The sequence below is a fragment of the Toxorhynchites rutilus genome, chromosome 3 (genome assembly GCF_029784135.1).
Source record: "Toxorhynchites rutilus septentrionalis strain SRP chromosome 3, ASM2978413v1, whole genome shotgun sequence".
Classification (NCBI taxonomy): domain Eukaryota; kingdom Metazoa; phylum Arthropoda; class Insecta; order Diptera; family Culicidae; genus Toxorhynchites; species Toxorhynchites rutilus.
In genome coordinates, this window is record NC_073746.1 from 111,374,630 (window position 1) to 111,401,114 (window position 26,485).

General features: G+C 38.5%; 1 protein-coding gene across 3 annotated transcripts in view; it reads right to left on the reverse strand.

The window, feature by feature from the left end:
• LOC129775656 (phosphatidylcholine:ceramide cholinephosphotransferase 1-like) overlaps positions 1–26,485 on the reverse strand; it is a 117,233-nt gene that overhangs the window by 57,489 nt on the left and 33,259 nt on the right. Inside the window, exon 1 of one of the 3 annotated variants that reach the window (XM_055780639.1) lies at positions 15,092–15,834. The exons of the other annotated variants lie outside the window; for them this stretch is intronic. Coding sequence (XP_055636614.1) covers positions 15,092–15,193 — 102 coding nt within the window. The 5' untranslated portion in view covers positions 15,194–15,834. Of the gene's footprint in view, positions 1–15,091; positions 15,835–26,485 lie in introns of those variants that run through there. 3 annotated transcript variants of the gene reach the window in all.

Genomic DNA, 26,485 nt, shown 5'->3' on the forward strand with positions numbered 1-26,485 from the left:
ACAAAAAATTGTATTTTGTTTTTGTAATTATTGATTGTACTTGTTTTTATTGAAAAAATAACGATGCTCGTTTTTCACGGAATCTACTAACGCAAACATTTTACCACTGGTTTTGACAGTCACATTTTTTTTGCAAATGCTTAGTATCAAAAAATTATACGCTGTATCGATACCTGTAATTGATGTTAAAATGAAGGCTATAACCGAAAGAATGTCAGGGTTTCGATTATTCAACGATTTATAACATTAAAGTTCAGTAAATTTACATTTGAAAATAAAGTGTCCGGAATTTGAATCATGCGTAAAAACTTGATCCATATTCCGAACACTACTTCAATATTAATTTTAATGAAGATTTCTGCATAAAATATCATTTTTTCATCATTATCATGAAAACATGAAACATGAAAACAGCAAACAAAATAGTTGAAACAACTACGAAAACTGAAAAATGAACTATGCTTGTTTTTTACGGAATTTGCTAACGCAAACATTTTATCTTCGGTTTTGACTGTCACTTTTTTGCAAATGTTTAATATCATACATTATAGGCTGTATCGATACCTGTAAATGATGTCAAAATCAAGCCTATATCCCAAAGAATGTCTGTGTTTTCATTATTCAATTATGTATAACATAGAAGTTTAGTGAATTTACATTTAAAAATGAAGTGTTCGGAGTTTGAGACTGTTCGGAATATGTGACAAAACGGTAGACTGTCATTGAAGATCACTGGATTATTAAAAAAAAATCGGTATAAAGCTGAAACTTGAACGATTTATTGTACGTGCATGACGCACATAGCCTCGCAATGGACATTGAAAATACGAAGGTGTGAAACAACTCTACCTCACCGGGCGAGAACATAGCGATAAACAGCGAGCGATGACACCGTCCCATTTGCAGTGCGCTCCAAAATAACACCTCGGTGAACCCGCGTGTTTAACATCTTTTTGATAACAAGCAACATGCAGTCTTCTTCTATTCGAAACGGTTCATATTTTTGTTTATCAGACGATTTGCAATACTTCATGCGAGCATTTTCTTTTTTTATCGCACGCCTCAGTGAACCTTGCGCAAAATATTTACACATTTAATTGTCAGTTACACGAAGGTTCGGTTTGCATTTTTACCCTCGCTCGCCTTCTGATATTTGAAGGGTAGGTCGCCTTCAAACAGATAAAACACATTGTAGAATTCATATCAAAAAGTTATTATTTCATAAGAGTTTGTTAATCATGCATAACTATTTGTTAACCAACATTAGTTTTCATATATTTACAAAAAAAAAACTTGTATTCTTTTTTGTTCACTCATATTTACCCACCCATCAAAACAATTCATTCTCAATAGTTTTTTAGGCTTTTATAACCGTTATCCCAAATGTATTTTTTCTTGCATTTTCCTTCCAAAAACGAGGTTTCGAATGAAATTGTTGAAGTCATAATCATGAAAAACGTTTTTTTGTTGGACTATACACTACAAAGATAGCCAAATAGAGAGAGATAAATGATGAGTTTATCAGAAGAATACTAATTGTCTACTTGTAGAAGGATTTATTCCGATGTATAAACCCTTAATGGCAATTGATGGAAAATCAAAGTGCGAACGTGCGCGCTTTGCCTGCAGGAATCAATAACCATTTGCACAGGGTCGATCCTGCAGTGCCCTAAGCTCCTTCAGGTGCATTACACCATTTTTGCCTTGTTGTGTTTCTCATGGTCTTCGTTCGTAAACTTTTTTGTGGCATTTACAGCATCTAAGAATCAACGGTCAATGTAAGACACCATGACAAGTTTGTTCAACGCAGTGATTAACACGTAACTCAACAATGTAGTCAATGTAGAATGACGAATGCTAATGGAACAACACCTTTAAGGCACATTTAAATTTTATTTCCAATGACGTAGATTATTTTAAGCGTGATAGCTTTATCTTCATTCTTTTTTTTTTTGTAAAGTGATTTTTCTTTGTACTCATAAACGCTTCAGTTTCGGTTTTAATAACTACATTGAAGTGTTTTTCTCTCGGATCTCAAATTGGTGTTCATAAAAAAATTACTAAAGGCATGGATGGTAGCATTTTCTTCATCCGATGGTGTATACCTCATGAAAAACAACCCTTCTATAGCCCTAAAACAACTCCAAATAACGTAATCAATGTATTGTGATCGTGGAGAGACTTCTCTTGACTAAACGTTTATGCAAGATATGTATTACGGTTTCAACTATCTTACAGAATTTTCGTTTACAGAAACTATTTCATCGACTTTTTATATTTTGTAGAAATCTGCTGAATTTAACCGACTCAATGATTCAGATCATCGGTGTTTATTATATGTTTATTATCTGTCAGAGGGCGGGGTTATAGTGGTCAAAGGTTCATCAAAAGCTGGAACGCAAAATACATAGTTTTTTTTTGTCCATTTTAGATCAATTCCGGAAGCTTGAGATTTTAACCAAAATTCGGCAGTCACCGAAATGTGACTTTTCCCTCTTCACCAAACAGAGATTGCCGTCGTACAGAAAGCGTTCCGTGGTCATAAGGGAGAGTGCGACGAAGAAGCTGGAGATCAAGTGAAGAGAATTCAGCCTATGGAATATGTTTAGAAGACTGAAAGCGTTGACATTTGTGTATTTCTGTAATGTGAACTACTTAGAACGGAACAAAACAGCATTGAATGATTAAAATAGTCATTAAAAAAAGCGGAGTCAGCATCAGCCTTTCACATTTTTTTTTTGCTCAATAGTTGTAAAATTTACATAAAAGTTGTAAGGGGTTGTATCTAGGACACGACCGCATATTTTCGACATAGAACCACGCAATTATATTATGCAATCCACTTGTTTACCATTTCGAATATTATTTTAGAATGCATCGAAAGTTTTGTAATAGATTATGTGCTTCATTATAAATAAATTTGAGGAACGTCCTTTTACGTTTGATATGATGACTAGCCACGTTAAATTTCGGACACTTTTCTTTCAGTGTAGTTTATGAAATATTTCACTAATCAATGAAATATTCCACTTACATGACAGCTCTTTATTCCGATGTCCAACATGTTTACATTTTTCTTCAGTTTGGTAAAATGGCGTCGAATCAAGTGGAAGTGCGCAAACGCATTTTGCGCGAACGGCAGCAAAATCCAACACTGTCGGTACGCGATCTCGCCAAAAAGCTCAAACTGCCGAAGAGTACCGTGTTTAGTGTGTGCAAATCGTTTGACCACCGCTTAACTGTGGATCGGAAGGTTGGAAGCGGAACAAATCGAAAAGTATGCTCCCGACAGATGGACCGAAAGGTGATTACCATTATTGAGAAACATCCCAACCTTTCAGTTAGAAATGTGGCTCGAAAGGTTGGAAAATCAAAATCATATGTACAAAAAGTGAAGCAGAGGCATGGACTGAAGGCGTACAAAGTGAAAAAGGTGCCCAATCGTAATGATAAGCAAAATTTCACTGCAAAAAACCGTACTAAGGTGCTACACACCCAGTTTTTGCAAAAATGTTCATGCACCATAATGAACGATGGAACTTATCTTCTCGACGACTTCAAACAGTTTCCGGGTCTCGCTTTTTGTACTGCAATGCGAAAGAATGCCGTAGCCGAGTGTTTCCGGACCAAGAAGCAGTCTAAATTCCCCAAAAAGTACTTGGTTTGGCATGGCCATATGCAATTGTGGCCGAAAATCCAAATCTTTCGTCTCTACCGGCACTATCAACAAAGATGTCTACGAGAAGGAATGTCTCCAGAAGCGGTTGCTACCATTCATAAGAAGCCACGACTCTCCAGCGTTGTTTTGGCCAGATTTGGCCTCTTGCCACTATGCAAAATCCATTTTGATTTTGATAGGTGTTATTATGAATACCACGATACTGTCATGTCACGGAAAAAACAGGTATATTTGTCACTTGTGTTTTAGATGGTGAAAACTAGTCACGCGGAATGAAGTAAGTTTAGTTTCATATTTATTTAGCTTTTTTGCTAACATTTGGATCTTGTCTTGTCTTGTTTAAGAAACAAAATATAAACAAACAGCAATTTACCCGCCTGGTGGCATTTTTAGAACGAAATTCTGACGTATCTAGAGGACGTAAATTTGTTTATTTGGATTCGGTAAATGCGCTATGGGATGTAATTAAGGATTAAAAATGTAGTTCCCGTAGGCCCATTGAAACATGGCGGAGGTCTACTTCCGATTTTCCTGAATGAACAGAATTTTTTTGTTTCTTTTTTAAGGATTAGACTAAGAGAGAGTTGCAACACGATAAAATGGCAATGGAGGCCAAAATTGTAGAAACGGTTCATAAAAAAATGATTCTAAATATTTGTCACTATTAAAACGAGTAAGGCAGAGCTAAGTACAAGTATGCGAGATTTCGATTATTAAACATAATAGTCATGTTTTATCTCTAGCGTAGAATAACATTCCCATATGTTCAACAACTACATTATTCCCGAGCAACCAAGTATCCCTCCTCATCTTTGAGCCAGCATTTGATTCAGCAATCAACGAGGTATAATCGCAAACATGTTGTTCTAAAATATACTATTAATTAAATGGAATATTATCTCATACGCAGTATTAATTTTACCTGCATAACGTTAAAACGTCCGAAATTATGCAACCGACACAAAGTTCAAACACCCGACATTATGCAACCAACATGTCTCTTATAAACGGGAATGAACACTTTCACTTCACGGAGTTCATTTTCACACGCAGCTGTCCGTGACAATGATGATAGACACAAAGAGATTAAGCGAAGTGCAAGTGACGTGAAAGCGTACGTGGCAGTGATGTTCGTAATCAGGCCCTCCATGAAATCAACTATACGTTAACAGGTGTAAAAATACTTGGATTGCTTGCACTTAGAAATATTAATTAATTCATTTTTTTTTCACTTTTTTTAGGTACTTACAGGTTATCACCGCCAACTACAATTATTTTTAATTTTTTTAACCCTCGTATACTCGTGCATACGGTCTGACAGACCGAGAATTAAGGAGGTGGCTGAATGAAATGACTATTAAAACTGAATGAATTTAAAGAAAAAATATTATCTGGAGTTTTTTCATTCGATTATATCTTTTTCCTTAAATAAATACTAATAACACATAAAAATACACAATAGCAATATTACAGAGACACGTACAGTCTGTGGGTATACGAGTTGTGATTTTTCGCGCGATTTGAATTAACTTCAATGAATAGTTCATAGAATTCACATACACAATGGCGATTAGTATGTATAACCCAAAATAAACGAGGCTTCTTTGGCCGGTGTCAAATGTATCTCAGTAGCTTCGTGCTAAATTTACTAAGGAACAGGCTTAATTTATCGTGAAGTAAACGATTCGCATCGGCGCTTCGGATAAACCGGGAAATCCGGGTAAACCAACACCCTCTGATTTTTGTAGTTGAAAGTTAATCTTCGCAAATCTGTTGTACACATTCGCCATTTTCTACTTTTCGAGTCACCTTATCACCTGTTCGAATCACGTTGCTGTCAAAACAAACAACGAAACGAAACCGGTCGGCAAACAGGAAACAATCCGCGTAAAATTTCGCTAGTAGAATTTAAGTGTTTTAGTCGGAAAATTATAGGAAATTCAATACTTTCTATGATACTAAATACGATACTAATCAATCTTAGACCATTGTTCAATGTATTCTATGAGAAGATAGGTGATATAGTCGCACAACGATGCTCAAAACCATTGTTTTGAAATTTCGATTCCATTCGGGGTAAGATCGACACATTAAGTCGGGGTAAAACCGACACTAACTTTACGCTTTTGCGCGAGATGTATCTTAAACTTGATAGATCAGCCTGGATATACAATGTTGCAATCTATTGATGCTGCAGTTTACAACAGTTCTAATCTGGAATCGTCCTGCCAGGTGCCTCCAACATAAATGGTTGCTTTGGTAAAAATAAGATTAAGCCAACGACTACGCATAAGCATCGTTCGAAATAAAGTTAATCGTTCAAATAAAGTTTGAGCTGTCCTTGGGTGAATAATCCCTAAGTATGATAAAATCTTCTAGAAGGATGAAGGCTCTGCTTGATAGTTATGAAGTGTCGGTTTTACCCCAATAGGGTTTTGATCTTACCCACACTACTGCATGATGCACCTGAAAGAACAGAGTTTCGTTTTTCATTATAAATCAAAAACATTCAAAATTGGTAATGAACAGACCTCGTGGAACGAAGTATGAAGAGCCTAACTAATATTCTGTCAGGTTTGTTTGTCGATAATTGACAAAAAAAATATTGGATTTCCGTAAAAATTGTTATGATGTCGGTTTTATTCTGATTTCCCCTACTATATAAAAAAATCTTCCTCGTTCCATAGGAGTGTCATTGAAGTAGAAAACGAACCTAGAATAAACAAACTCGGATTTTAAATTGCAAATCTAAACTGATCGAATTAGAGCGTTATTTAATAGTATCAAATCAGTCATCAGGTGGAAATACTGAATGTTGTCTGTTTAGGAAGTCATAGTAAATCGAATCGAGCGCGCTCTCTCACCACCACACGGCACGAAACGCGGCGCTACACGGATGCTTCTGGAAACTTTCATATTGGTTTGCCGTTTGCCGCTCTATTATTGAAGCCTCGTTTGCTTCGTTATTGACGGGTTGTTTTCAATTCACGCAACGAACGAAAGACACCCGAGGAGACGGCGCGGCCGGTAACAGGCAATTAGCAGTTCACTGATAATAGTCGTTTCAATAACATCGGGAGGTGTCAGGAGATATAAAGGCTTACTGCACGCTAAAAAGAGAGACAGTTCAGGAAAATTCCACTCAAGAATTTTGGATGACATTGTTGACGATCATCGGTGTGGGACAGTGCATCATTTTGAGATGAAAATTTATATCCAACAGCGATTACTTTGGATGAAAGTCATCTGATAAAATATCCCCTGTTTGTTTCTTGGCCAGTGATGACGGGACATTGTGGCACAATGTGCAATTTTTTTTTCACTGTGTAGTCTGACTTCAGCCAAGTTTCATTACTTTGTTATGGGATGATAAGGTGTGCTTTAGCCTTGTGCTCTCCCCTAATAAGTAGTGCATTATTCTTCAATCTATCACTTAGCACTATATTATGGGTAACCTCCGCAGCTGTGTTGACGCGGGTGACGTGAACCCACATAATCTACCCGGTTGTCAGATGATTCGAGTCATTCGATTCGTGTGGTCCCGCCGAGGCAGGCTGTCGATTGAATATGCGGAAGTTTTACCCCAATGAATATGTAGACGCTACTTTTTCATGTTATGATCTTTCTTCGTTGCTGGCGGTTCGCTATGGGATCGTTTTCAGTACACGGGTACTGGTGTTTGTTGCGCGTTATCATCATGTGTCGGGTTTGCACCGGGGAAAAGTTTGATATAATGTTGGACCGAAGAGTTATGTCATGCTTCGATATTGTTTATGTGACACGTGGAAAGTTTGTTCACCGTATGGCGCCAAAGACAGAATTATTTGGGTTTCCCGGAGCTTATGATCAACTTATGTCTTGAGCAACCTTTCGATCAAGTCACAGTTTATCCAAAATATAAACAGATCCCATCCAATAGTCGTCGAATTCGACTGCGACTACTATCACTGCTGTAGTCCACGGAAAATATTTTGACAATTTCAAATTTGTTGAAATAACATGTGTTTTGAATCATCCGAAGAACTTCTTAATGAAGGTAGTCTTGAAAGGAAACTTAAAACAGTTTTGTTGTAAATTTTTTGAATATGCCTTGATTCTCAATCCCTCCTGTTAGGTTTGCAATCGAATATGGATATTCGAAAGCACCCACCTGAAAACAATTCGCGTAATCGCTTGAAAATTAAATTCATCTATTTCGTACACCTGGAAAATGAGGTTTCGAGAACGCCAATAATTTGAACCTAGCTTCATGCTATGAGTTCTTCTGTACATTTGGTTTTATAAGATCGCAAGCAACCTGCCAACCAGAAAGTAAACGAAAAATGCAACGTTGTTTTTTATCTATAATAAATCAAAAACATGTTCATCGAGCATGAAAACTGAATATAGGATTTTTCATCGACATTCATTCGTGCAGCGGGGCATCAAATACATTGACAATTACAAAGCTATAACTTAATAATATTTGGTGGTCTGTTATTCGTTTTTCAACTCGGGCTGCGGTTATTTTTGGAACGCACTCTATTTCACTATTATTTTATTTTATGAAAAAATGTGATTGATAAAATTATTTCTTCAGTATAATTAAACTAAAATATATTCTGTAGAGTTCGAAAAAAAACTACAATTCATTTATTTTTTTTTTGTTTCCGACTAATAAAACACATTGCACAGCAAATTAATGTTAGGAATGCTGTGCTTTAACACTAATTCTCTGGCAATGAAACTGTTTTATTTCCACAAGAAAAAACTTGACCCACTCCGAATAGCCCACATGTAAGTATGGTGGGGCTAGACGCAGTGTATGACTTCATCTTTGTAGGTCTCTGTCTCGTGTCGGGGAAATTTTGGTGTGAACTGTGACGGCACTACTAACAAAACACGGTATAGGCCATAAAGACAGCTATTTCAATTTGCCTATTTTTAGTTATTATGTGCTTCGTCTGTTTTCCGCTAATTCAATAACACGCTTGGTTTATACGCGGGGGGGGGGGGTATGGCACGATTCTAAAGATACATATACACACGTGTGTCTTCCAATGTCAGCCAGAAGAAAACAGATCCGATTTTCGCTCTCCGGCCAGATGGGGATTTGGAGAGGGCTTAAAGGCAACTAATCACTCTGTTGTGGAATTTTTTATGTTTGTAGCCAGTGGTTATGTAAGCAATGTAACGTTATTTCGGGGCCGTGGAAAGTAACAATGTTATATACAGTCAATGTTTAAACATGACCCGTTTGTTTGTTTGTTTGCATTTGAAGATTTTTACACTCATTCTTTTCTGTAATATAGTGCACTGGAAGTGGGAACAAAACCATCTGCTACACGGTACATTCAGTCATTTTTCATTAGTACGAATCTGTTCGAGAAACAACCCATATGGACGATAAAGATTCGAACTTGTTGGTACGGGGTTCGCCCAAAGCTACTGGAAGCAATCAGAAAATACCACAATATTAGCATGCAAAGCAACATCTCAACTTCTTCTAGTCATTCGTCATTAGTTTAGTTTAGTTTATTTATAAATCATGATTAGATAACATCCGCAAACATGAAGTACGGTAACAGTACTGATTTGAATAATCCTAGCTTCGTTTACATAGGCTAGTCGTCAATCCACTGTAGATTTTTTTTCCGCACTGGCGTGAAGCACATCTATCCCATTTTAGATTGTCTTGAAACACTAACCCAAGATTAACTGTTTCACTGGTGAGCTCAATCCTACTACCGTCAATTCTCACATCTGGTAGTACTATGCTCTCGTCCCTGTTCATTCCAAACAACAAAGCCTTGCTTTTCTTTCAATTTATTTATAGGTTATTTCTCATAGCCCATCGATGTCTAGTCAGATCCTCATTATTTAGATGTATCAACTCAGCAAGCGATTGATTAGGGCATATAAGCTGAATATCATCAGCAGACACTTGGACTTTTCAATATCCCAATACGTTCGGAAGATCGTGAATATACATCACGAAAAAAGTTAATCCAAGCACGGGGTTTTGCGGAACATCAGATGTTCTTTCACTCAGGATTGAATCAATGCCACAACTGAGTTGCTGTTGCTGCACAAACGATTGTGTGAAATCGATCATGGTGAACGCTTTCGAGAAGTCCAACCACAAGAATTCTTTATTCTTGTTATAAACAGGTACTGCGATGTCATCATAAACCCTAAGTATGGCTGTTTTGACGCTCTGGTTTTCTCTGAAACCAACCTACTGATCTGAAAGAAGGTTAATTCTTTTGATGTGTTACTATCTGTCTCTTGATTAGCTTTTCCAAAGCTTTAGATAATCCACACAGAAGACCTCTAGGACGTAAATTATCAATTCCGTTGATGTGCTTTTTCTTATAACGTGACAATACTTCCGCTTTTTTCCAGAGAGATGGAAATAGTGTATCGACAAGACTGTTATTGGAGAACCAGGTAATATGATCAGCGATCAACGGAAGAACAATATTCAAAAATTTCATAGACATCCCATCTACACCAGCTGCATTTGATTTGATCTCGTATGGGAGCCACACGGTAGATGCGATCCCTCCGGCCACGAATATTATACCAACAGTCCAAAGCTTCACCTGGCGACCAGATTTGAGAGGATGCAGTCGACATTAAAGTTCTAATATCCAATACTTGAACAAATAGAATGAGTTGCTGTATCCAATCGCCATTCGGTGAGTCCCAGCAAACAAACATTAAATCGTATAACTAGCAGACGCGACGCGTGAGCAAGTGAGCTATCTGTGCAATCATTAAGGGTGTGTGTGTTTTCGTTCGTTTCCATTGGCTTCGCTCGGCAGAAAACTTTGAACCTCATATGTTATTTCTATGCAAGGCGGCGCATTAGTAGTAGTGATCGCTTCATATATATTTGACTGCGTTTGCCCTGTCGCACTTGAATATGCAAAAAAGTATTCGAATGACGGCGGTTTCAGATGAAAGGTTTGAGCCCGGTAGCCATTACTGTTTATTTCGGAATGTTGTACTATATGACTATTGTCGTACGAATATACGATTTATTACACACATAGAAAAAAGCAAATGTTAGAAAATATTTGTTAGGTTATAATTAAAATTATAACCTCATGAATCACAATTTTTATGTATGAGAATATTTATGTTTGTAGAAATAGAAACTATTTAATTGGTTTTCAATGGGAGTGGAACATAAATATTTAAAATAAGTAGCGGCCGATGATTAAGAAAATTTAAGAAATTGCTCCGATGGAATTCGAATTCTGGTTGTTGGATTATCGAGCACCAGTTATTTCGCACGACTATCTGAAATATAATACTGGATCTCGTACATATATGATATGAAAGAGATGCAATCGAATAAGTCATTCCTGGTTGGCGATTTCTCTTATTTAGCTGAGAAAAGGAAGTCATCCCAATCAATCAAACCAAATACTTAGTTTCGTTTGTTTGAAATGACAACCTAAGAAATTCATAGGAGGGATCTCAATTCATAAGATTTTTTGTGCATTTGTCAGAGAACAATTTGTTCTCTCAATGAATTCAGAACGTATGCTATTTGTAAACCAACTTGGCAGCTTTACAAAGATCAATAAACCAAGGCACTTTGAAGTATACTGCCAAGTTGGTCAATATGACAAAACCATTCCACAGTTATCTTGAAACTCTATCGTGTTTTGTTTTTAAATCAAAGTACTAGTGCTAGCAGCAGTTCAATACCACTGAAGTTATTGAGAGAATGCATGCAGAATTTCGAACGCTTGTATTTAACCTCTCTCTTTCATGCATCATGTAAAAGCTTTCTTTCGTATTATTTTTATATATCTCTCCCCTATCCAACTTAGTGACGAAACGACTGCACCTTGTATCATAGATCCATCTTGAAATAAACATCGACAATCATGATGTGTCATATTCATAATTTGATGTAGTATATCGCTAATGGGAGCCACTTGTATGCTCCTTTGTCAGGGTACTATGAAGAAATTCCTCTTCATGTTCAATTGAAAATGACTTTTGGCTTCTTTCAGCAATTTCTCTGCCAACTTGACTCAACAGTCGACGATTAGTCGCTGTCTCTCTCTACGACTCGACCATCTCATTTCATTCATTTTCTCATTCTTCCCCGTCAAATGGACTTCATTGCATTTTTAAGTGACTTCTTCCAGACTGAATTCTTTCCTCTCTCTCATGTATCACGTATGCATGTATCGACGTTTGAGTTCAACGTGGTTTGACATATACTACAGGTGAGCTAGATTTTTTTTATCATACACGAAAATGATTCACACGTATAAAGTAGCGTGCAGTGTTGTGTACAGAATCACTGACAAATTTGTGATTTTTTTTGTTATAAGCCCGTTTTTCTGTATGTTTTTTCACAAAATTTAACTCGGAGACAAAGTGAACTAAAATTTTGTTTACAACTACTCCGAAACTGCATGCTATATACTAATACTGACGCGAGGTTAGAGCTCACGGTGAGTAGACAATAAAGTGCGCTACACATACAGCGTCACCGTCACCGTCCCGTGAACTATTCTCTGGACTTAATTTGCCGACGTCAAAGTTGCCGGTGATTGTGTATGTGAATGCTACCATACGATTTCCATGGGATAATATTTGACATTTCATTCCTTTACGTTGACTTCACGGTGACAGGACGTTGTATGTGTAGCGCACTTAAACCGACCATTAATGGTGTAACCAGGGATGTCAACCAAACTTTTGAAAAAGCTGGAAAAATTTTAAAAAATGGAAGAATCAATTTTTTTTAATATTTTTTATATTAACAATACAAATAAGGGTATACAGTGACAGTGTCAGTACAGCGACCCCAGAATAACAGATTCAAGTTTATTATAGAGAAAAGAATAAACATACATTTCCCACGCACCATCCTTGCGTGTGGTATAGTTTTACGATAGAGATAAGTTCACGATAGGATGTTCGAGCATAAATAAAAATGTTTCCCACGCACCATACTTGCATGTGGTCTAGTTTTTATCTATACGTTGAGGTTTTATGGTAGAAGCGAACTGATTGCGAGTTCTCTTTCTATGTCTATCCCGAGAAAGCAATAGATGTAAGAGACATGTATATATGTTAGAAGATTGAAAATAAAAGGAGTCGATTGTGATCCGGGCAGGAGAACGGACGCATATCGGGTGGTCAGTTGCAGTTCGAACTTGGGTGTAGGTCAATCATCCGAAACCCCGTGCATCAGTATGTAGCATTGGTACTTACGTATTACCGCAACCGGAGCATTATTTCTATTATGAACTTATTTTTTCGTAATGATATTTATTGTGAGGCTAATTAATTAATTCTCATCTAACAATTGGTGGAAACAGGTTTGCTTACCAGAGGTCGGCGGATTGTGGCCACCTCGGTTTCTTATCCTCGTTAGATGGGGACTCAAAATAAATTTTAAAACAAAAAAACAAAGTCATGAAAAAATTGCGCTCCGTTGCCGTTAATATGTACCGTAGCATTTTTATTTTCCAAAATCTGTTTGTGATCATACTAGAGTTCCTAGAATGCTGACTGCTCTTTATGCATGTCTACATAACTTTTGAAAGCTACAATTCCTCGCAATGTTTATGTTCCTGTTCTATTTCATAGTTTTGTTTTGTTGAATTCGTTCAATCTTACTTGACTTTGCTTCAATGTTTGTTCATTGTTCTTTATTTCTACATAATTTTTGTAAGCTAGAATTCCTCGCATAGGTTTTGTCTCTGTTCTACTTCTGTTCTACGTCCTACTTCCTATGATTCGTTCGAATTGTATACTAAAAAATCGCTCAACGGTTGCTGAGGAATACTGCAGAATCAAGAATTTTTGACACTTCCTAGAAGGGGAACACTTTACATACGATTCCTTTCTATGGCAATAGTTGGATCAATTATCGCCACGTTGATGAACGTTTTAATTTGAATGATCTTTTACATTCAAATTAAAACGTTTTGGAACATGATTGCAGAGTGTAATGTAAAACTTTATCGAATTGGTCTTGACATCAGCTACGGCATTGTGTGAAAATTTACATACTGACAAATATTCATTGATCAATATTTCGATAGCAGCACCTACATGAACATTATCTAAACTGGCATAATTTTGCCAATTGGACTGAATATCAATAAAAGAGAGGCAAATTAGTGAAAAAAGCGAAGTAGGATTCTTTCACCTGGAAGAAAAGAATATAATTTTGGGGAGTAAAAAGCTTGAAAATCTCGAAAAACTCAAACAAACTGTATAAAACTGTAAAAATTTAAAAAACTGGAGAATTTTGTCCATTGGCTATTTTTGGACGGCATGCTTGAAAAAACTGAAAATATACAGGGAAAACTGGAAGTTTGGCAACCCTGATTGTAACTATTTTTTTGTATCAGAAATCAGGTTTTAGTTTCATATATATGGACGTAAAAAAAGATTGTGTACGCGGGTAAAGAGATTCGTGTCAGAGGGAAATAGAAGTGTGGATTGAAGTCAGTTGAATGAGGAGACAGATTTGTATTCATTAGTCACGTCAAGCAGCGTAGTGAGAGTAGACAGCACCCCTGGCAAACTCTGAAAATGGCGCCCCTGAAATACGACTTTTTTCAAATTTATCAGTATAATTACACTTAGGTACGGAAAGAAGCAACTACCTTATGATGGATGTCTTTTTACTCAATTGAAAGCTGAAATATAATTCGGGAAAAAAATTGCCTTTGAAAATTTTTCGATTTGGCGCCCCAAAGAGTCAGCACCCCCGGCAAATGCATTCTGGTCATGTTTTCAACACATAACAGCTGTCAGTGTCGAACATCATATAATTTAGAAAGCAAACAACATATGAGCTACCCTCTATTCTCGCCGCCCCCTATCGCTCAATCACGAGAGCTACATGAAAATTTCTTGTTGTTATGATGTTCTACAATGCTATGCGATGTGATAATCCAAATTAACAACATATTCTCTAATAAATAATTTTTCGATCCCCGCTTCGGACGTCACTTCTCGCATTAAGCCAAATCTAACGGAGTTTATGGATTCACGTTCTGACTCTCCTCTGCTTTGGTTTCGATCTCGAGATAACGAATGCCTGCATCAGCAAAATAGATTAAATAATCAAAACTTTGGCCGGTGCTATGGCTTCATTCGCAGAGAAAAAACGCGCGACGGATCGATTGCTACTGACAGATCTGAATAACAGCGCTGCGCGATGACTGCCAAGATTTCGAACAGCTAGTCGACTAAAAACCGTATAAACATCCTGCGAATTTATTTATAGCAACCGAATCATTGCGGTTTTACCAAATGATCAACATAAAGATGCGGAAGATCAACAGCACCAGCTCATATGAGCGCGTTGGTTTAGTCGCTCGCAATGAAATAGGATGCTGTATGGTACACACATTTAGGTTTGAATAATCAATTACTCACTTCGTAATGCATCTTTCTGAACATCGAACAATTGAAGTAAAGCTTGCTGTTGATCACTTTGTGTAACTCTTTCTTCACTCTGTACACATAGTTGATAGACATTATTCTGTTGTTTGAGTGGATCTCTGACCGAGCGTATCCTTTTTCGCGATCAGAGATTCGTTTTCAACATAATACGGTAGAAACTTCTCGTTTGAATTTCACTGACGCGCACTTTCAGTGCTTCTCTTGCGGTATATTCACCAGGTCTATGCTCCCTTCAAACAGCTATCTTCGGTTATTATGCCTCCATAGACCTGTCTCAACCGGGAAACATGTTGAGTGAAACCTTACATCATACCTCGCACACAGCACATAGGATGTATCATATTTTCCACAAACACTACCCGCTGATTTCTACGCACTACCAATTGTTGCTGAAGAATACGCGATAGCCACTTGGGGGAAAATTCCAGAGTCTCGATCGCCGTCGCCTAGGTAACGCATCCGAAAGGTTACACAGTATGTAGACTTGTAGAACGAACAAAATCCACACAGAGCACAGGGAGAAATACGTAAAATGCGAAAGCGAAACAGCGAGATGATGAAAACAGAAATCTTAATTCCAAAACAAAACGGGTTACTGTCTGCCGGTGTTCCAACCTGAGCAGGAAATATTACGCGGCACCGACTCGATAACCTTTACGGGCGAAGTTTTTTCAACGACTAATTCCTCCACACCGTGGAGCAGTTCAGTCGAGCGCGGCTCCCATCGTAGCGTACGCTCTGCTCATCGGACAGAAGGAGTGTGGGAAGAAAAAGGCAGATCACAAACAAAGCGATGGTCAGACACAACTATTACCAGACACCAGACGAAACCATGTAAACGATATTTTGGTTTCGCCTTCGAGGGGATGTATAATAGGCTCAAATGAATTGGAATATCAGAAGAAAATGTTTCAATAGAACAATTATATGTTAAACTGAAAATATGTAAAATAATATTAAGAAGTTGTCCAAAAAAATGTTCGAATGTGAACCAAACCTCGTCTTCACCAAGGAATGAAGGAGTCCCCAATAAGAATCATAGAATTTTTCAACAACAAAAAAATAATGCGGAATAGCCCATCAACGACTGTAAAAAATATTTTTTGACGAAGCCATTGGTGTAATTTTGATTATTGGCGCAAAAAATAAACACAATGTTAGAATTATGTTTTTCCCATCTTCCAGCTTTCGGGAAATGACTATACCAAAATCAAATATTGGCCGAAATCTGCATTTTTTTTGCAAATCAAAACACACTGCGGACAAAAAGTTACTTTAATTAGTAAATATGCGGCATTCATAAATACATTAAGGGGGTATTCTAGTGTAGAGACAGGCATTTCGGACGTTTTTTCGAGCTCCGTCAAAATAAAACAAAGAATATTTTTAGTGTCCATTATATCATTATTTGTTCATCTATCTTTTAACAATAGAACAAAGTTGATCGGAGAAAAAATATTCATAACTAGAATAGTTAAGAGCTGATTAAGTGAGAGAGTTCAGAAAAAAAGTTGCGCTTTGGCGTACACGGTTATCGGTACCCTTCTGGTTATCTGAAACCAAAAAATCGAACAGATTCTGAATCAGTAAAGATGTCGCTATCGCATGAACCTCGGACAAGTCAGAAATATCTTTTTTGACAAAGTGTCGACCGTTTGAAAAGCAAAGTGCGGTTTAAAACGTTTTTTATTACGTTTCCCGATTTTATAAAAATAATAAAACTTAAAAAATATCATGTTATAGAGGTTCATGCGATAGCGAGGTGTCTGCAGATTGTATCCATATAAATTCGACATGAATCGGTTCAGTGGAACTTGAGATATCGTGTACGCCAGTTGGAAAAAACTAGTTTCGAGAAAAACGCGTTTGCAGTTCATTGTTATGGCCGTAGCAGGTTAGAAACCGCATCACTAAAATGACTCTAACTCGGTAAATAATAGGATTTTAGATAAGTTCTATATTCTTGAATTTTTTCAAATTTCTAGACTAGAATACTGCCTTAATAATACATTCCGAGACGAATGATGAATTTATCCACCTTATTTATAGAATTTTAACTTATTGTCGGCATGATTTTTCCATTCAAACTAAAACTATTGCTGTTATTTCTATTGTTGTCAGCAGACGAATGTAAATTAACACTTCCCGAAAAATCGAACATTTTACATTGCATGTTATGTAAAATGTTCGATTACGCTGAAAAGAAAACATTGAAGGCTGGGAGGTTGTAATTCAATGGAATATAATGCTCATCATTCTTCATCAGTTAAATCGCCCGGATCCGGCGGAAATTGTATTCACACCAGCAAAAGTTCACATATTTTTATGTTTTATAAGGCTTATATTGAAATTCTGTACACCTTCCGTACATGATAGCTTTAATCCAAATTTTTTGACCAATAAAGTAATACAAAATTGAATGAAATTGATAGTAAGTGGTAGCTAATAAATAATACTATCATTTGGTACAAAAACATTACCACATTTCTTCCCAAAGAAATAAAAAATAATCAAAATTGCTGTTGCTTCTTTCGAAGAGCTGGAATGGAAAATTTCATACTAGGGATTGCATTACCGTGCCAAAATTTCAATAACCGGTTATTCGGTAATGAACCTTTCATTACCGGTAAATTACCGGCAAAAACAATACTTTGAAATGAACCATTTGTTTGATGAAATGGATTTTATTGATATTGATAAGTTTACAAGAAAACATTTTGAAAAGCTTTTGTTACTTTGTTTGTTGGTTAAAGTAATACTTAAGGACACAAATAATGTGAATTTTGTCGTCATCTAATCCAGATCGGATATCATAAACGAAATTTTCAGAAGAGGGAAACGCACGTTCAGAATCCAATGATGTTGGGCATACAGTACGAAGAGCATCGAATACCATTTTCACGTATTTGCCTCTAACGCCCTCTGTACAAAAACTCTTGTCTAAGGGTTTTATCAATCCGTTTATACACGTTAAGCTTGGACTGGATGTTGATATCTTTGATTGCTGCAACCGTGGTTCAAGTTTTTCCTTGATGCTCAACTGTTTTGCAGATTCTGAAACGTCCAGTGGAATTTTCCCTACTGTCGTCCAGCTACTGAATCAATACCATAATCGTCAAATTTCATCATGTTACGAACGATTCCAAATGTCTGCTTGATCATTGTAGTCCGTGACGTTTGATAGAAGACGCCGAAGTCATCATTAATTGTGTCACGAGCACGAGCAGAATTATTATTCATATAGGCAAACAAATCTGCATAGACGAAACGTTTTTTTTCAGTCTTTCCAATGAGGACTTGTTAAATACGGCTTTAGTCGTACTACCCGACTACACTCCATGTATTTCTTCTTCTTCTTTCTTTGTTTTTAAGAGGCTTTAAACTTTGCAGTTCATTCGCCTCTATCCTCCACGTATTTCCACTTCGCTTTACTTTTGTTAGCTTTTCTATCACTCTCTTTTCTTCTTCTTTTAACTCAAACTTCAGCTCTCTTTCAACTTTGACTTCAGCCCTCTTTGAACTTTGACTTCAAATTTCTATCAACTCTTCCTGAACTTTTAGGTCAGTTTTCTTTCAATTTTTCCTTGGTTGGTTCGGATCGCTTGCTAGCTCCAGAACGAAAGACGTCTCCTTTTACTTTTCCGTTTCTTTCTTCTTCCATTTTCTCCAGTCGCTGCTGAAACTTCCTCCCGTTTTGACTGTCAACGTTGACAGCTTGGTTTCTCAGCTCATCGTTGTCGGATTCACGTCGGGTTGACCTACATACTCATCAGAAAATATTGAAAGACAACTCATCGTGACCGACAATAATTAATTGATCGGTAACAGACTTCAAGCAGCTGCTCCGAAATTTCTGATGGTTGATCCGATAGCTGTTCTAGCATAAATTGCAATCTGACGTTATAAATGGTGCAGTTCTTCCGGCATAGCAGTTCAACAGCGACCAAAACTGGTTCGAGAGCATCAATCAATTCTTTTATCGCTGTCAGTTTTTCATCGCTGAAGCTTATCCTGTGCTTCATTTTCAAATCGGGCGGCGATTTTTGAACTTTCAGATTTCAATTTTAGAATTTTCAGAGTTTCAAATTGTAGAATCGGCGCAACTCTGCCAGTTGGGTTTTTTTCGATCTTATTTTGATTCTCGACTAATATTTCAAAGCGGCTTATTTAAGCTGTAAAAATTAAAATTACCGAAATCACCGGTTATTGATTTGAAATTACCGGTAATTCGGTAATGAAAAATGATCCGGTATTACTGTATTACCGGTAAAACCGGTAACGGTAAAACAGGTTAACAATCCCTATTTCATACCATTCATAATTTGAACAAATGATCATTTTTATGATCACTACGCGTTTTAACGAAGATCTACGTTTTTCACTATAGGAGCCAAATAAAAAAAACACCACTTTTTTAATGGCAATTATTTTCTTTCGCAAACGAATTTAGATGATTCACATACCAATCAAATCTGAGATTCTCTATGTCCGTGGATTACAATTACATTACGATTTCCTAGTCCATAGATGGTTTATTTTGATAAAAATTAAATTTTAAAATTTTCTTTTACTATAAAATTACAAGTACTTCTACCAAAATTCGTCATTATTCAATTTGTTTGATTAGTTCTCGAGTTATGCAACTCCCCCCCCCCCTCCTGCAGAGTGAGGGACCTAACCATCATAGAAACGTTTATCGCTCCCTGAAACTTCCACATGCCAAATTTGGTTTCGTTTCCTTGAATAATTCTCGAATTATGCAGAAAATTGTTTTTCATTTGTATGGCAGCCCCCCCTTAGAGAGGAGGAGGCAGGGTTGCCAACTATAATTTTAAAAAATCAGGAATAATGAAAATAAAAATCAGGATAAATCAGGATAGCTCATATTGGGTTATCCGAAATGTTAATGTAAAAACAAAAACATCATTTTCAATCAAAGCATTATAATTTAATTTTATATCCCCAGTTCTGTTTCACAATCTTTCGCCATCATTATTCACACAGCTTAAATATTCTATTATCCTCCCAGAACATGTTTGCTTCCTCGTCGAAAACTGCTGCGAGCCATACATGTGAGAAACAGATTGCTTGGTAGTAGCTCATAATACAGTATCCATCCAAAATCCCACCAGAAACAGAGTACCGTTCTGAATCATGTTTCGGACAACATCATATTTCGGACACTTTGTTCTAATATCTTGAAATGCTTCATGCACTGATGATATAACTATAAATTTAATATCACAATTGCTTCTTTAGAATGATCCCTTGGTTTCACTATCACTTCATTTGAATAACATTTGAATTATTACATAGTAGGAAAAAAATTAACAGCACCACTCATTATCGTTTGTGTTTGACGTTTGTTTTGCGTGAGCACGTAGAATTTACCCGTTCATAAATATTTAAATTTCTCCCGTGTTTCATCAGTTTTTTTTCCAATTCATTTATTTGTAAGGCTCAATCGCATAAGCTTTGCGGAGCCGCTAATTCAAGGTTTGTTTATACAAAGTTTCAACTAATTGCTATGTTTAGTAGGATTCGACCGAACACTCGCGGTTTACTCGAGGTTAGAAGGGCAACATTTTTGTGGGACGGGTCAGGTTAGGGATATGGATATGAAGTATCGTTGTCTCAACCGAGGGTTGCCGCACGCACTGTAGCATTGTGCATAATGACCAGGGATAGCATCTGGTGTTCGACGAGGGTGGGCGACGGTGAGATGGGGGGACAAGACAAACAAACTAATAACGAAAAATAAAAACACAAAAGCATTAAATACTTATACTAGAGCGTTTCACAAACATATAGATCAACTGCATATAGCAGATCATTCGTCTTCGTGAAGTCGAGGCCGCCGGGTGTATTTTCTCCCGTCTGGTGATACCGTTATCTTGTGATACTGTTGTGATACCGTTACTTTCGCTGCTGGTGAAATAATTGTTTCACCCAAACGGGATTTTTGGACAGCAATAGTGTGAAGCAAACAAAGCGGAAGGAAGAAGACCTGCATCGCGGGCGCTGTTTGCTGGCGTGTTTATCGCCATATCATCGTCATCGAAATCATCATCGCACTGTGGAGCCATACACCGTTGCAGCTGTGCTGTACGATCGACACGCGGTTCGCTGGGAACCGTTCTAATTCAACCGCACGGGTGTGCGATATAAGTATATTTTTTATTAGATTAAGGTTTTTAGTTTAAGAAATAATCAGAAAAAAAGATTGAGAAATCACTGAAAAACTGTACATCTGCCACTTTATATGGCAGAATGCGGAGAACCCGTTGACATGGAGATTGAATCCACTGTCTATCCCTCCACATCTACGGGAGGTGGGAAGTCGCTTAAACGCGTTCCCCCTTCAGAAGAAGTCTTTTCGGGGGAGGAATTAACCCACCTAAACAAGCCCCCCTCAAGAAAATTTGCAAACCTCTCCTCTTCAACCCCTCAGTCTCCTGCTACCGTTCCTCCTCTCGCTCCCGTTCTCGCTCTCCTTCTCGCTCCCACTCCCGTTCTCGCTCCCCCTCACGCTCCCGCTCCCACTGAACTCCCGATCACGCCACCCAACCCTGCTGTTTCCGCTTCCGCTCAACAATCGACCCCACTTTCCTCTCCTGTTGTGTCTCCACCCCGTGTCAAGGTTTATCCAGAAAATGCAACTGGAACTGGCCCATGGGTTGTTTTCTTCCGACCTAAACCTAAAGGAAAATCTCTGAATGTCATTCAGATCATGAAAGATTTGACAAAAAATTATTCCTCCGTGGTCGAAATTTCCAAGGTTCGCCCGAACAAACTGCGTGTTGTCGTGGCTGATCGGAAGCAAGCTAACGAGATTGTTGTCGACAAGCGGTTCATTTTAGAATATCGCGCATACGTGCCCTGCCATAACGTAGAAATTGCGGGAGTGATTAAAGAAACGGGTCTGACGTGTGAATTTATTAAAAAAGGAAATGGAAAGTTCAAGAAGCTCCCCTCGATGGAAGTCGAGATCTTGGACTGTCGCCAATTAGGCAAAGTCTCCCAGGAAGGGGGAGAAACTATATTCACGCCGTCCGACTCGTTTCGAGTAACTTTTGCTGGTTCCGCTCTCCCTGACTACTTTATGGTGGACAAATTGAGACTGCCGGTGCGACTCTTTGTGCCAAAGCCCATGACTTGCAACAAATGCAAGTCAGTTGGTCACACTTCAGATTATTGTGCCAACAAGGAGCCCTGTGCAACTTGCGGAGAGCAACATGTGGGGGAATCCTGCAGTGCGACTGAGCATAAATGTCCATATTGCGGGGGAACTCCACACGCGCTCTCAGCTTGTGAAACTTATAAGAGTCGCTGGGAGAAACAGAAGCGCTCTTTAAAGGAACGCTCGAAGCGCACATTTGCGGAAATTTTAAAGGGCGCTTCTCCACTGTCTCATCAACAACAACAACCAATCTCAACACACAATACTTTTTCCTCGTTGCCAGTTGATGAAATGGAAGCGGACACAGCTAGCGGGGACACACCGTTTATTTCCAAAGGGAATCCCCGGCGCAAGAATGTGACCACTCCCAAAGTTCAAGAACAAGTCCCCCCGGTGATACCCCCTGTTAGCTTGCCTAAAAAGTCGAGTGCCGCGGACAAGCAAAATCAGGTTCCTCCTGGCTTCCGTGGGAATAGTTCACCTTCGAACGACCCAGCACTCGAGGGAACATCAAAAACCCCAACTGTCCCTATTTTTTCGTCCAGTTCAACTTCCCAATCGGGATTTATAAAGTTGTCTGACCTTCTGGATCAAATCTTCAAGTGTTTTAATGTTTCCGACTCCATCAGAACCATTGTCATCTCAATGCTTCCAGTATTAAAGACAATTTTGCAACAATTGATGCAAACATGGCCCCTCCTTGCAATGATTATCTCTCTTGATGTCTAATTTAAATAGAGAGGTCGGAGATATCACTGTTTTACAGTGGAATTGTCGTAGTCTCATCCCTAAATTGGATACATTCAAATTTTTAATTCATAAATTCAATTGTGATGTTTTTGCTCTGTCCGAAACTTGGCTTTCTTCGCGAAATGATCTCTCTTTCCATGATTTCAATATTATACGCTTGGACCGTGATGACAGATACGGAGGGGTGCTATTGGGGATCAATAAGTGCCACTCATTTTTTCGAATTGACCTTCCACCTATTAGAGGGATTGAAGCTGTTGCTTGTCATGCAAACATCAGAGGAAAAGACCTCTGTATTGTCAGCTTGTATTGCCCTCCGAGAGCTGCGGTTAGCCGCAAGCAACTTGTTGACATGTGCTCACTCCTTCCTGAGCCACGATTGATCTTGGGAGACTTCAACTCTCACGGAACTGCCTGGGGGGAACAGTACGACGACTATCGTTCATCGTTGATATATGACCTTTGTAACAGCTTCAATATGACCGTTTTGAATACTGGGGAAACAACACGTGTTCCTAAACCTCCTGCTAACCCAAGTGCTCTTGACCTCTCGCTTTGCTCGAATTCACTATCGTTAGATTGCAAGTGGAATGTAATCCAGGACCCCAACGGTAGTGATCACTTGCCAATCAAAATTTCCATCACCATTGGGTCGAATTCTTCTGAATCTATAAACATGGCATATGACCTCACAAAACACATTGACTGGAAAAAATATGCGGACGCGATTGCTCTAGCCATCAATTCCAGAGATGGTTTACCTCCATTGGAGGAGTATAACTTCCTTTCTCGTTTGATCTATGACAGCGCAGTTCGCGCTCAAACGAAACCCATTCCAGGTTCCACCATTTCCCGAAGGCCTCCCAATCTATGGTGGGATAGCCAATGTTCCAAGCTTTATATAGAAAAATCGAATGCATTTAAAGCTTTTCGGAAACGTGGAACTCCTGAAAATTTTCAAACGTATTTAGCCCTTAAGAATCAGTTCAAAAATTTGATCAAAGGGAAAAAACGTGCTTATTGGCGAAATTTCGTGGGAGGTTTGTCACGAGAAACGTCAATGAAAAAATTATGGAAAGTGGCTCGAAACATGAGAAATCGCTCTTCAACGAATGAAAGCGAAGAATATTCACATCGATGGATTTTTAATTTTGCACGAAAGGTTTGTCCCGATTCCGCTCCCGTGCAAAAAATTGTTCGAAATATACCACAAGATAGGTGCGATCTTGATTATGAGTTTTCGATGGTAGAATTCTCTCTTGCTCTCCTTTCATGTAACAATTCTGCTCCGGGATCGGATCGAATTAAGTTCAACTTGTTGAAAAACCTCCCTGATGTGGCGAAACATCGCTTGTTGAATTTATTCAATCGGTTTCTGGAACATAATATTGTTCCAGATGATTGGAGACAAGTACGAGTTATAGCTATCAAAAACCCGGAAAACCCGCGTCCGACTTCAATTCGTACCGCCCAATAGCAATGCTGTCTTGTATACGGAAATTGTTGGAGAAAATGATCTTGTTTCGCCTTGATCGATGGGTTGAAACGAATGGCCTACTCTCAGATACACAATATGGGTTCCGCAGGGGCAAGGGGACAAATGATTGTCTTGCGTTGCTTTCTTCAGAAATTCAAATGGCTTACGCCGCAAAAAAACAAATGGCTTCAGTATTCTTGGACATAAAGGGGGCCTTTGATTCTGTTTCAATAGAGGTTTTGTCAGACAAATTACACTCTCGGGGTCTGCCGCCTCTATTGAATAATATGTTATATAACTTGCTTTGTGAGAAACATTTGAATTTTTCTCACGGGGATTCGACAGTAAGTCGGGTCTCCTACATGGGACTCCCCCAGGGCTCATGTTTAAGCCCCCTTTTGTACAACATCTATGTAAGCGACATCGACAATTGCCTTACACAAAATTGCAGCCTAAGACAACTTGCAGATGATGGAGTGGTGTCTGTCGTAGGATCAAACGAATCCGACCTGCAAGGACCCTTACAAGATACTTTGAACAATTTTTCAACCTGGGCCATTGGGCTAGGGATCGAATTCTCCACGGAGAAAACAGAGATGGTGGTTTTTTCTAGGAAGCATAGACCAGCAAAACCAAAGCTTCAACTTTTGGGTAAACCGATCACTCATGCTATGTCATTCAAATATCTTGGGGTCTGGTTCGACTCCAAATGTACTTGGGGGGCCCATATTAGGTATCTGAGTAAAAAATGTCAACAAAGAATAAACTTTCTCCGTACAATTACCGGCACCTGGTGGGGAGCCCACCCCGAAGATCTTATAATGTTGTATCGAACAACTATTCTCTCAGTGATGGAGTATGGCAGTTTCTGTTTTCAATCAGCTGCCAAAACACACCTCATTAAACTCGAGCGAATTCAGTATCTTTGTCTCCGTATTGCGTTGGGATGTATGCCCTCAACGCATACCATGAGCCTCGAGGTTTTGGCAGGCGTACTCCCACTAAAAGATCGCTTCAATTTATTATCTCTTCGGTTCCTCATCCGGTGTAAGGTTATGAACCCATTGGTGATCGGAAATTTTGAGCAGCTGATCGAGCTAAATTTTCATTCTGGATTCATGAGCTCATATCATGAATTCGTCTCCATGCAGGTTGATCCTTCTTCGTATATTCCCAAACGTGTTTGTTTTCCTGACTACATCAATTCCTCTGTGCATTTTGATCTGTCCATGAAGCAGGATATCCATGGAATTCCAGATTATCATCGATCGGGGATCGTTCCTACGATTTTCGAAGCAAAGTATGGGCGTGTCAATTGTGATAATATGTACTTTACTGATGGGTCCTCTATGAATGAGTCCACAGGATTTGGAGTGTTCAACAATTTTTTTAGCACCTCACACAGTCTTCAGTATCCTTGCTCAGTGTATATTGCTGAATTGGCAGCAATACACTGGGCGCTGGACAGCGTCGCCTCACGACCTGTTGAACACTATTACATTGTAACGGATAGTCTGAGCTCTGTCGAAGCTATCCGTTCAGTGAGGCCGGAAAAGCACTCGCCGTACTTCCTTGAGAGAATACGAGAAATTTTGAGTGCTTTATCCAGACGCTGTTATGTCATTACCTTTGTCTGGGTCCCTTCACATTGCTAAATTCCGGGTAATGAGAGGGCTGACTCATTAGCAAAGGTAGGTGCAATTGAAGGCGAAATTTATCAGCGTCAAATCGCCTTCAATGAATTTTATTCTTTAGTTCGTAAAAATACCATCGTTAACTGGCAACGCAAATGGAACGAAGATGAATTGGGCCGGTGGCTCCACTCAATTATCCCTAAGGTTAGCCTCAATCCGTGGTTCAAAAGTCTGGACTTGAGTCGGGACTTTATTCGCACCTTCTCCCGACTTATGTCCAATCACTGTTCGTTAGACGCGCTGCTTTTTCGTTTTAATCTTGCCGA